Source organism: Chiroxiphia lanceolata, chromosome 2, assembly GCF_009829145.1.
Source record: "Chiroxiphia lanceolata isolate bChiLan1 chromosome 2, bChiLan1.pri, whole genome shotgun sequence".
Classification (NCBI taxonomy): Eukaryota; Metazoa; Chordata; class Aves; order Passeriformes; family Pipridae; genus Chiroxiphia; species Chiroxiphia lanceolata.
Genome location: NC_045638.1, coordinates 5,886,189 through 5,897,993, shown reverse-complemented (window position 1 = coordinate 5,897,993; position 11,805 = coordinate 5,886,189). Strand labels below are relative to the sequence as shown.

General features: G+C 41.3%; 1 protein-coding gene across 6 annotated transcripts in view; it reads right to left on the bottom strand.

Annotated features, from left to right (window-relative positions):
* Positions 1–238: 238 nt before the first annotated feature.
* The window catches only part of AGPAT3 (1-acylglycerol-3-phosphate O-acyltransferase 3), an 89,745-nt gene continuing 78,178 nt past the window's right edge, over positions 239–11,805 (bottom strand). For all 6 annotated transcript variants that reach the window (XM_032678383.1, XM_032678385.1, XM_032678381.1 and 3 more), the window contains 3 exons: positions 10,215–10,290; positions 7,892–8,090; positions 239–7,295 (listed from right to left, as the gene is read on the bottom strand). In XM_032678383.1, coding sequence (XP_032534274.1) covers positions 7,207–7,295; positions 7,892–8,090; positions 10,215–10,290 — 364 coding nt within the window. In that variant the 3' untranslated portion in view covers positions 239–7,206. The remainder of the gene's footprint in view (positions 7,296–7,891; positions 8,091–10,214; positions 10,291–11,805) is intronic.

Genomic DNA, 11,805 nt, shown 5'->3' with positions numbered 1-11,805 from the left:
AGCTGATGGCCCAGGGGACCGAGCAGGTACAGAGCTAGGCCAGGGCCATAGTAGAGGTAGAAACTGTAAAGATGACCTACTGTTGAGCAGCTCTCTGATAAAAATATGGTGAAGAAAGCAAAAATGCCAAGGGATCATCCAGGGGGTCTTGGTTTTCTCTCAGGTGGGAGTGTATGATGTTAGCGAACAGCTGAGGAAGGTCTTTATCTTCCAGTGAAAAACAGAAACTTAAAAGATGTCAGATTTGACAAACTGGTTTAATCAACAGCATCTATCCATACAGCCACCATACCCTACTGCAGTCTCAACTTCTTAGATTATACAGCTTTGGGTTTGCTTTGGAGGATTCTTCAGGAAAGGAAGATCCCTCCCCCCCATTCTGATCATTTGGAGGAGCCATTCAAAACTTTATATATTGCTGCCATAAATGCCTTGGCAATGCACTGTCCCTCCACAGTTCTCAAGGACTGGCTTTGTGCAGGGAATGCCCACAGGGTTCAGCTTGTTCTTGCCTCCCAACCCCCACAAAATGATCCACCCAGGTTATTGCTGCAGACCTGATCCCCTCACATGGATCAGTTTGCAGGACTGAGACCAAAAGGCATAAATGGAAATAAAACCAACCAAAGCAAAAATAAAATAGCCCTTAGCGCATGTTTAGTTACAAAAACCAGAGTGGCAAATAGGAAAAGGATGCATATCTCCCTGTTACATTATTGGCTACTCAGTAAACACTGCAAAAAAACCAGATGCTGGGCAGTCACCCTTTTTCATTCGAGCACAATTAAAACCCCTCTATGCCAGCATATTATGTACAAAATCACATACAGTTAAATAAGCAACTGAAAGTGTGAATGAGATTCTAATATACAGTACTTTCACACAGCCAAAGCTATTTTATTTTACAAGATGAGTCTTTTGTGTTTGTCTTTTTCTGAAAGCCCAATAAAAACAGCGTGAACTAGTTAAGCAAAATTTAAGAGACAACTTACAAAGTAATATTTGCATAGCACTGTAAATCTGCGTATTTGCTCGGGCACAGTTCTTAGTAAAAACTACAGTAGGTTGGGTTTTCTTAACAGCTTCTTGTTTCTCACGAGATTCAGACACCTCTCTTCTGAACGTCATAAAATCAAGCGTAGGAAAGAACTTGTAAAAATGTACAAAAATATATACACATGCACACTCAATGCATACCCTGTATACAGCTTTTTTTTTATTATTACTCGTTAAGATTTGGCTAATATAACGATCATCCGGTACTTACACTTCCCTCCGAATGACAAGTTTGCAACAAATCAATCAGCTTAAGGATGGCGAGCTCTCTCAGAGGGAGGGTTCTCGTTAAAGCTACAGTACTTGCTGGTGATCTGAGGAGTGAGCGACGCGCCGGCAGCGCCTGCCGGGCGTCCAGGAGAGTTCAGCATTCAGGTTGTCACAAGGTGCAGCTCGGACAAAGCTGAAGCGAAACAAAACCAAAGGGGCACAGCTTGGCTCTCTGCACGGGTGCACATGCACGTTATAAAGGAGGTTCACAGAACCAGTTCATGCCTCGGGTTAAAAAAAAAAAATAAAAAGTTAATTTAATTCCTGATTAGGCTCTGCTACCTACTCTCCTTCCCCCGGAAATTAGATTTTAGCGTGATTAGTAAATTGGTGTGTTTTCCTTAAAAATGCACGTTGGCCAAAATAAAAAAAAAAAAAAAGAAATAAAACTTGTGTAAGACTGCCAATTGGTAGTGGTAGCCCCTGTACTAAAGAATACTTCTAATTTAAATTTTTAAAGTACTATTATATGCTGTGTATTTTAAAATTTTATATTTAAATTTTAAAAGGACTATTATATTCTGGTTTCTGCCCAAGTGTCTATTTTTAAAATACATTTCCTCCTAAAAAGATAAAATGCTGTTTCTGCTAATGTAAAGCTTCTTAGAAGTAGACAATCAGCTACACTCAGGTGCTTTCAACAGTGAAAGTGCACAAATTAACTTTGTTCACAGTTTCAAAAACGGAAAAGTAGCTGGTAACTACAGGTCTAACATTTTAAGAAATACAGGCAGCTTTCCATAAATCTAGAGAGGCTGAGGATAAGAGACACATGACATATTCGTCTTACAGATGCCAATCCACTCTCTTCCCAATTCTAAAGTATGAAAAACCTTCGAGTCATTTTCTGGTGGCTAACGAACGTGGCACAGACCCTGTAACCCTGACTTCCAGAATGTTTTCCCTCAAAACCACAGCAGGTAAAAAAACCCCACAACCAATAATCTGCAAGGATCTTGCTGCAGAGACTGCTGAGTCAATCAGATAAACTGTCCTTCGAGATTAACAGGGGGGGAGTGTGGCAGAACGAGAGTTACCATCTCTAACAAGCCTTTAAGAGGAATTCTGACCCCAATCATGTGAACATGGCAAGGGTTATCTTGTCAGTTGCCACAGGGAGATCTCACATTCATATCTGAGTCAGAATTTGCCTCCCACATAACACACTTATCTCTGGTTTGCAGCGCTCCTGGTAATCACTCAGTTTTCTCAGAGCAAGAATTTGGCTGGACCTGTTGGTGGTGTTCCTCCTCCCTTTTGTGATGCATCTTGCAGCTCTCAGCATGGCTGTCCCCTGCTTCACATCTTGGGTTCACTCAGCCCCAACAGCCCTGGAGCTGCCCATTATGATCAAAAAGTTCAGAAATACAGAAACAAGTAGCTGGGACAGAGCACAAATTCAGCGTTCCCGTAACAGGGATGGGGCTTCTTCGTGCAACCACAAACCAGAGCATGTAGCAATCATCTGCTGTGAAACAGAACCTTCACACCAAGGGACATAAGCACATGGCACCCAGGAGACAATGAGCTACAGCACTGCATCTGATCTTCAAAGGAGGTCGAGGAATGGATTTTTCACTTTTATCTGTACTGGCCTCCAGCATCTGCATGAAACACATGGGTGAGGTCTGCCCAAGCTTGGCTTTACACTTAATACACACTTTTCCAAGATGCCAAAAGATGTGAGATTATCTGTCTCAAATCTGAAACACCCTGTGTAGTGTGAACTCAGTGTTAGTAAAAGCCTCTGACCCCACACTTCTTTAATCAAAACGTACATGAAGCAAAACCAGATCTGTTATGCAGTCCCAAGACAGAAACAGCACCTTTAGCCAAGTGACTCCTGCTTGAGAGTTACTCTAACTCTTGGTAAGGACCTTGCCCCAACTCCTTTCTGTTGGTTTCTCCAGTGCCAGAGGGACCTGTTGCCAGGTAGGGATGGCCTGTATGAGCAGGCCTGGGAAGGACTTCTTTTCCCTGATAAAAGTTTGGCTCTGAAGTAGCAAAGTTGCACTATCACATAACAGTAACACGGCTGTGTCACTTCAGACCTGCAGAGCACGTCAACCAGCGCCAAAATTCAGGAAGACAAAACCCCAGCTGTGTGAGACGATTTCTGCAGGACTGGTTGAACTGGAAAGCTCAAAGTTCCAGCTAAGAGGTCGCGATCAAACCATCTGCAGAAGATACAGGCGAGCAAAAGTACAGACATCGGTGACGGAGATAAGTGGTATTACATGGCAGTGAGCAGGCACACTCACTTTTCCTGTGAATTCCGGGCAATTAGGACACAGGCAGCAGTCAGATTCATTGGTCAGCAATTAAGTGTAGAGCCCTTCAAGGTAATTTAAAGCAGAACAAAGGAACGTTGCCCATGCTCTTTGTGCTGGAGACAGGTATTTCACTCAGTGATGCAACGTCAATTGCAAGAGCACATTCAGCCCACAATGAGCAATAGAGAACTATAATCCCACTGAGCCAAGACCTCTGGGTATCAGGTCCCTCTTCAGCATCAGCTTTTTGTGCCTTCCTAACCAAGATGCCACAATGCCAGCAGCTTCCGAGGGTTCTTAGACGTAGGTCAACACGATGCTGCTTTGGAACTATAAATCCCATTTGGAGAGCAACATCCCTGTTCTTCATGGCCAAGGTCAAAGGCGTACATGTACCATCTGTCCACGTAAGTCTGAGAACCATTCCTTTTTGGAGCCAATGCTGCACTCCATGGCAGTCAGCTTGCAAGTCCACACTGGAGAACACGGAATTTACTCTGAACAATTAAGCAATAAATGAAAATTCTGAAAGGTGGAGAGAGAAAACGCTCCCATAACTGTAATTTTATTAAACCTATCGTGGTTGAAAAGCAAAAAGACGAAAAACATGATATATTTTTGTTTATTATTGCTCTTAAAGGGCTTGGTAGTCAAATATACAAGCTATGTTCTATTAAACCAGAAGAAAATAAGATATAAAACCTATGCTCACTTTTCCAACCCAATCCAGCTGCTAATCTTCATTAGTGACATTAACTTCAGCTATTTTCAGTCATTTTAATTTATACATACTCCGTGTACGTGTGCGCGCGCGTGTATAAAAACCCCTTATTTGAGGAGATAAAATTCAAAATGAAGAGATTTTTGTTGGTTTCATACTGGTTTGTGCACTGCTGTATGTTTCAGTTTTTCAAGAGGTTACTGATATGTCTGTTTAGAAGAGCAAAATTTAAGTATCTGATGATGTATTTATTATATTTTCAAAAAGAAAGCATGACCAATAAATTATGATAAGAAAATATGAAATGTTGATTATTCTCCCCTTGATGTACATGCACTAATCCCATGATTCTGAATAGGGAGTTACATGCACTAAGAGGAGAAAAGGATCCTGTAAAGAGAAAGGTTATTAATTCCCTTCTCCTCTAAGCAGCTCCCCTCTTCTCAGCATTAAGAAGGGATTTATTTTGTGAAATTCTTGTCATGCCCATTAATATACTGCTCAAAATGTAGAGTATAAAACATAGTCAGTGGTCAGCCTGCTTTGCAAGCCTCTTCTGCTAAGCCAGTACAATTTATATATACTCAATATCATCTTCAGGAAGCAAGTATACAGCATTTGTAACATCTTTCTAGGAAGCAAGAATTATACCCATTACTGAATTACTTAAGAAAAAAAATAAAGAAAAGAAAGAAAGAAACCCCACTGTTCTTAGTCCTCCTGTTAAAAATAAGGGAAAAGCCAGAGTTAACTTTATCAGCACTGGGATGTCTGACTGTATTTAGAGACAAAGTATGAAAACATCCAGCAAGGACAACAGAGTCATGGCTGGGCTCTGTTCTCCTCAATTCCCAAGGCATACTCCAAATTCCACTAACATTAGCAACAGTTTTGCATCCCCAGTTTTAGGGAAGATTTATTGAGGGGACAAAGATGACATACTAATGCTGGGGGTCTGGATACAAGGATTCAGCAAGGTTGAGCCTAACAGGACACAGACAACGTAGGTCATCCTTCAAATGCTCTTGTTGAAAAGACCACAAATAAAAACCAAGTGCATGACAGAATAGTGATCAATGACCCCAAGTAAAATATTTTTCTAAGTTATAAAATTGCTCTTCCAGTGTTTGGAAACAGAAAAACCTGTGGGAGAAGAGGTTACATTCCAACAGTTAAGAGTAAATACGAAAAGTAGGTAAATTATTACTCTCTTCTCTTGGTTACTGGAGCAAAGATGAGAACAACAACCAGTGCTTTGATAAGATCTGTTCTTTACAAAAGTGAGACAAATATTCTAGTGGCAGCTGGGTTAAAGATACAGACCCTGAGGGTCAGCTTCTGCCCTCAGCTGTAAATCTGCAACTCATTTCACCCGCTTCTCAGTGCAGCCAAATGCAGATTGTGACCTTCAGACTTGAACATACAGGTAGTTACCATCTGTTTGCAAACAGTTCCCCAGCTCTGCATACAGCAGCAATCTACAAAAATCTCTGAATGTGCGTTTGTAAAAAAAGAAAAAGGAAAAAAAGAAAGAAAAAAAAAAAAAGGAGAGAGACAGATAACAGACATGATTCTGATCTCTAATTTTCAGTGAAAAAAACCCCAAAATGTCAACAAGCAAAACTAAAGATACTTAAAATCCCTGAAGAGACCTCATACTCTTTCTAATGCTTAACAGCACAGCTTACCTTGCAGTATAACTTCACATGAACATCTAAAGCATGGCCAAGTCAAAAGTGCAGCCAACCCTATCCTTACACACACAGGGTAAGATCCTGGCCCCGTCTGAATCACTGCTGAAACTCTCATTACAAGTTCAAGAGATGGCAGCATTTGAAATCTGACTGCTCCAGACCTCTCCTTTTCGCACTTTTGTCAAAAGAAGACATTTTGAAAACAATTGTGCTGATTTCTGCTGTTGCCTCCCAGTTTACTGAGAGAGGTTGGCTGAACTGGACTTTGGTAATGAGAGATGCAAGCAGAAATAAAAGGAGAAATCGTTCAGGACAACTGAATAAATTTCCTTCTTTGCACAACTCCAAATCCCACGGTCAACCACTGATTCAAAAAAACCCAAAACAAGCCCAGACGGATTCAAAATTATCATACATGATGTGAAATAGGGCAAACAGCACTCAAGACTAAAGTAATATTTTGAAATTAAACAGCCTTGAGCAGTTAGGAGGAGATGTGATGGGAATTTTGTACTGTCTCAGTATGGATCTGTTCTATGGGAACTGCTGATGAATAATGCACTGCTTCCAAACTCCACTATCTGTTCTCCCTCATTACGGAAGTTTTAAGACGTTGCCTGAAAATAAAAAGTGTCAGTGTAACGTACAAATAGGATTTCATCTGTAGCCATGACAACACAGCCAAAATGACTCTAACCCCATGAACACCTGTCAATTAATTTAAGAAGGGTGCTTTTTCCTGGCTCATTAGTAAAAGAAGTTGGAAATCAATAAACGTTACGTTGGCTTTAGCAAGAGGAAACATTCAATGGCTCCTGTTGTAAAAGTGAGTGTAGTGCTCTTGACAGAAACCAGTGTTTTCAGTCATCTGAAGACACACGTGGCCACGTGGCCTTTTCTCCCCCACCTCAAGTCCCCCAACAAAGCAAGAAAAATCAGTTTCTTCTTCCACCCCACCCCAGATTTTCTCCCATAGCTTGATTACAGGAATCCTTAAACAGGCAGAAGGTTCACGTGTTCTCTTCAGTCGATGCCTCCAACGTCTTCATTCTTGGCTCAAGTTTTATTCATTAATATTAGTCATCAGTTATTAAGAAAAAGATAGTTTCTAAGTGTTTGTTGGTTTTTTTTTTTTAACTGAAGTTAATGGGATACCATAGTCTGGTTATATGTGCTGAACTGCAGCCGTCAGTTACTCCTTTTTCTTGAATTCCTGGTTGCCATAGCTGGAGCCTTTTTCTATTTCAGTTACTCCTATCAGTCTACGAACTCCAAAGGAAGCTTTAAAATACAACAGAGAAACGAGAGGCATATTAAAACCAGTTCAAGGATTCAGGAAACCACATGTGAACACACAAGCAGAACCCACATGAGTTCACCCAATCCCCAAGCCAGTAGTGATTGCAGACCAACTGACACTAAAAGAGGGGGACAATCCAGATTAAAAAATATAATTACTGCTTCTGTTGTTTGACAGGACATGTAGCATGAACACTGAAGCATATCCCCTTCCCCACTCCTGTTTTTTTTTGTTAGGTTTTTCTTTTGTTGAAAGGGTTGGGGTTTATGTATTTGTTTGGGTTTTAATACACAGACAAATTGTCCAGTGAAAGTATTTTTTCCTTCAGGCATCATAATAATGGGCTACAAGACTCACCTGCTATTGGTTACTACAGTTATTGCCTAAGATATGAAGGCAAATCTTCCTGAATTAAAGCTTTTGAAATAATTAAAATGCTGTACAATATAAAGACTACTGAGTTCCCAAGTGTTTTTCTGCAAGCTCCATTCATATTAATTAATACACAGAACTTATTTGAGGTAATAGATCTTGTTCTGTGTCACACTGGGCTTGGCATCTTCTCTGCTTTTATTACCTGCTCCAACAAGTCCTAGGAATGCAAGGATAAGGAGAGGTGATCCACTTGCAAAAACTCCAAAGCCAAATGTGAAGAGAGGAGAGAGGAGAACTGTGGCCCAAAAAAGAAAATTTAGGAGAGTCCATGGTCTCCTAGGAGGTTTAAACTGCTTGCCAGGAAATATGCCTTCCTGATTATACATCTCTTGCAAAGCATCCTGGGGGAAAGAGAAGAGAGAAGAAAACAGGTTCATAATATTTGCACCAATCAAGCCAAGACTAGACAACTCCAGGACAACACATAGGACAGTATCCATGGTAAATACCCATCAAGAGTGCACAGCATCCATTTCCATCTGCTGTCATTTTTCTGGGCATTTCTGTTGATTGCCAAGGTGACTGTATTAGTCCTTTGAAGGCAATTTTTTCCACCATCAGAAACTGAAACCTTGTCCTCTCCACTACCAAATACCTTCACCTCATCTCTTAAGTGTTTAAGAACTGGGGGCAGCATCAGGCCAGAGGCCAGTTCAGGCACTACTTGCACTCTTAGCTGGGTGCTCTTTCTTTCTGTTTTTGTTTCCAAAAAGTTCAGCATGATTTAGCAAAGCCCAGCAGGAAAATGCTGTGTATAGAGCCAGGAGGGCAAGGCAAGGAATGGGCTCATGAGCAGGGACAGCACCATGCCAGCCACAACCCAGGGACTCCAACCCATCCTGAGCATCCCAAGCAGAGCCTGCAGAGAGATGCAGTCCTGAAACATGTCACTGAGATGTCCACAGTCCTCCCTCAGTCTGTAAGAATGTTCTCCAAGGTTTCCAAGCCACTACCGAGGCTGGCTCAAGTCTGGCTATTTCTTTTTTCCCTGCTTAAACTGTTTTTCTTTAAGTTTACTTTGCAAAGGACTTTGCCAGTAATGGCCTTTTGAGGATAAGCCCCCTGTGCAGGAAGAGGATTCCAGTTACAAAGTAGTGCTAACACTGTGAGATCAATATATATAATACCCACATATATAAGCAATATCTCCCTGGCAACACCTCACACCAAAGCTGAATGGAGCTACAGCCAAAATCAGGAGGGATGAGAACAAATGGTGCCAAGTTGCACTAGGGGAGGTTTAGCTTTGATATTAGGTAAAAAATATTTCCATGAAAAATGCTGTAAAGCAGTGGAACAGGCTGCCCAGGGAACTGGTGGAGTCACCATCCCTGGAAGTGTTCAAAAAACATGGCACTTAAGGACATAGTTTAGTCGTAAACATGGTGGTGGTGCTGGGTCGATGGTTGGACTTGATGACTTTAGAGGTGTTTTCCAACCTTAACAATTCTAGGGTGCTAATGGGAGATAGGGGAGAAAAGATGATGATAGCTACTGCTCTTTGTAAGATAACTTCTCTCTCATTAACTGAATTAGAGCTTAAATTTAAAATTTAAATTTAAAAAAATTTAAATAAAATTGAAACTTAGAACAATTTGCTGCCTACCTACAGACTAAGCACAAGCTTGGAAATGCTGCAGCACAGGTCATCCTAGTTGGAGAAAGCCCAAGATAGTTAAAGTTTCTCTGCTCTTCTGTTGTTTTTCTTTCCACAAAGAAAAACAACACAGAAATCAAGATACACATCTGAAGTTCAAAAATCCACCAGTTAGGGCTGGACAACATTAATTACGGTTCTCTCCTACTCCCCACAGAACTGTCAAATCTGCAGTCAAGAAAATAACCATCTGAGGTTAAAAAACTAAAAAAAAAAGAAAGAAAAAAAAAAGAAATGACACAAAGAAAAGCTTTGAGTCATGTGAAGGCATGATGTGCTCTACCAGTCCCTGGCATCAGATTCCCAGGGACTGTCACACCATGTCACACACCACTGCAGAAGTATTACCAGGAGGCAGAAGGAAAGTGACAGTGGAAGAAAAATGAAAGCAAAGAACAATTGCAGCTGAAAGCCAGGACTGGCTGTCCCTGACAGACAGTTATCACTCTTCTCGAGTGCCTAAAAACACCCACAGGGAAAATGGAGCTTTTAGAAATCTGTGACAGAGATCCAAGAGCTGAAGAATGCAAAAAGACAGTGGATTGCTATTAGTCTTCCACTGCTCAGGTGTATCTCTGAATTCCTCTGTGCTTCCTGGCAATTTGAGACCTACTCACTGGCCAGCCCTCCACTGCCAAGGGGCTCTTCTGTCCTGCTCCTTCCAGCAGTTTGAGGGATGGCTGCCTAATTATGCATAATATCCTATGTCTTCCCTCCATCCAGTAGAAGAGTGTGCATTACTCACTGCCTTAATACACTCTCCCTGTGAAAAGTCCCAAAAGACAGAAAAGAAAGCAAAGCTGTTTACCTTCTCCTGGTAAAGCTTATGAAGCCAGTTTGCAGCTTCCTTTTCATCTTGAGGGATATCTTCCAGAGGAAATCTCCTGGTTTAGCAGAGAGATTAAAAAAGGAAAGAAGAAAAACAAAAAAGGATTAAGGGAAAATCCAGGTATTTGACTTTAGCCCTCTATTAGGGAAGATCTTCCTTTCAGCGAAGGGCATAAATCACAGGCAATACTGTCACTGATGGCAGAGGTCTTAAATACAGAGAAGAACCAGGACTTAGAAAACAACCAATTCTTCGTTACAAAACTCATATTCTTAAGACAAAATAAACTGTTCAAGCTCCTATCAGTTTCAGCTCACATCAGTAAAATAAGCATTTCCCACTCAAACACTGTTCTTCCTTCACCACATCCACCACTGGCTGATTCCCAGTGAGCTCAGGCTGAGGCACCCAGAGCTGGGAAAACACAAGCAAGTGGCAAATCCAAGGATAATTGTTTGTTACATTTTGGTAGAGAAAACCCCATTTTGGAATTAATGGGAGAGGTGGTTAAAAATTCGCTTCAGACCAACTCTGAGGAAAATGTCATCTTCTGCAGGGACTGCACTTGTCCCTTCTGCCTCTCCAGCACTGCAGACTGAGGCATGCAGGTCTGACTACCTGTGAAAATTATGCCCAGAGAGGCAGAAAGCAGGTTTAGATTAGTTATTAGAAAAAAAGTATTTACTGACAGGGTGGTGAGGCCCTGGAACAGGTTGCCCAAACAAAGTTGTGGATGTCCCATCCCTGGATGGGACAGGTTGGATGGGGCTCTGAGCAACCTGGTCTAGTGGAAGGTGTCCCTGCCCATGGCAGAAGGGTTGGAACAAGATGATCTTTAAGGTCCCTTCCAGCCATTCTATAATTCTGTGAATTCATTCTAATTAATTTCTAATAATTTTTGCATCCCACAAATGAACTGAACGCCAGATCTGACAGATTTACCTTCATGAGCTCTACCATGAGGAGCTGCTCAATTAATATAAATAATGCTCAGTAAAAAGTCATTTGCTGAAAGCTCTCTGGTGAAGCTGTCACGGTGTTGCTGTGCCACCACTAGAGGGGACTCACAGCAATAACATTTGGTAACTGATTATTTTCTCTGTAGCCAGTTGGGATAAAGACTGCTATCTGCTTCGGGGAGCTAAGCTGCTTACCTCTGCACAGGTAACAGTGTATACGTATACCAAGAACACGAGCTTACGTGTTTCCTTTCTCTGAGCTACATTAAGTCTTCTGGCACAATAAGGACGTGTTCCATTTTCAGGAAACAAAAAACCCCATAAAAATAGTTTCTTTATTCTCATAGCTTCCGCTCCAAAACAGAGAAAAAGCTTTAAGCTGTAGAAAAGCACCTTGAGAATACTGATGCAGTTCACAAACATATGTTAAACTGAAATTATTTACACACAGCCATTAGTTTCTTTCACAGGGTACAATTGCTAATTTTACCTGGCAACATCATTCTCAACAGGATTTTATGAACCCAAACCTCTTCTAACACTATTGAAAGATACATTTCTCTTCTTTCCTCCCACTGCCTCTCCAAGAAATAAAACCAACTTGCACCTCC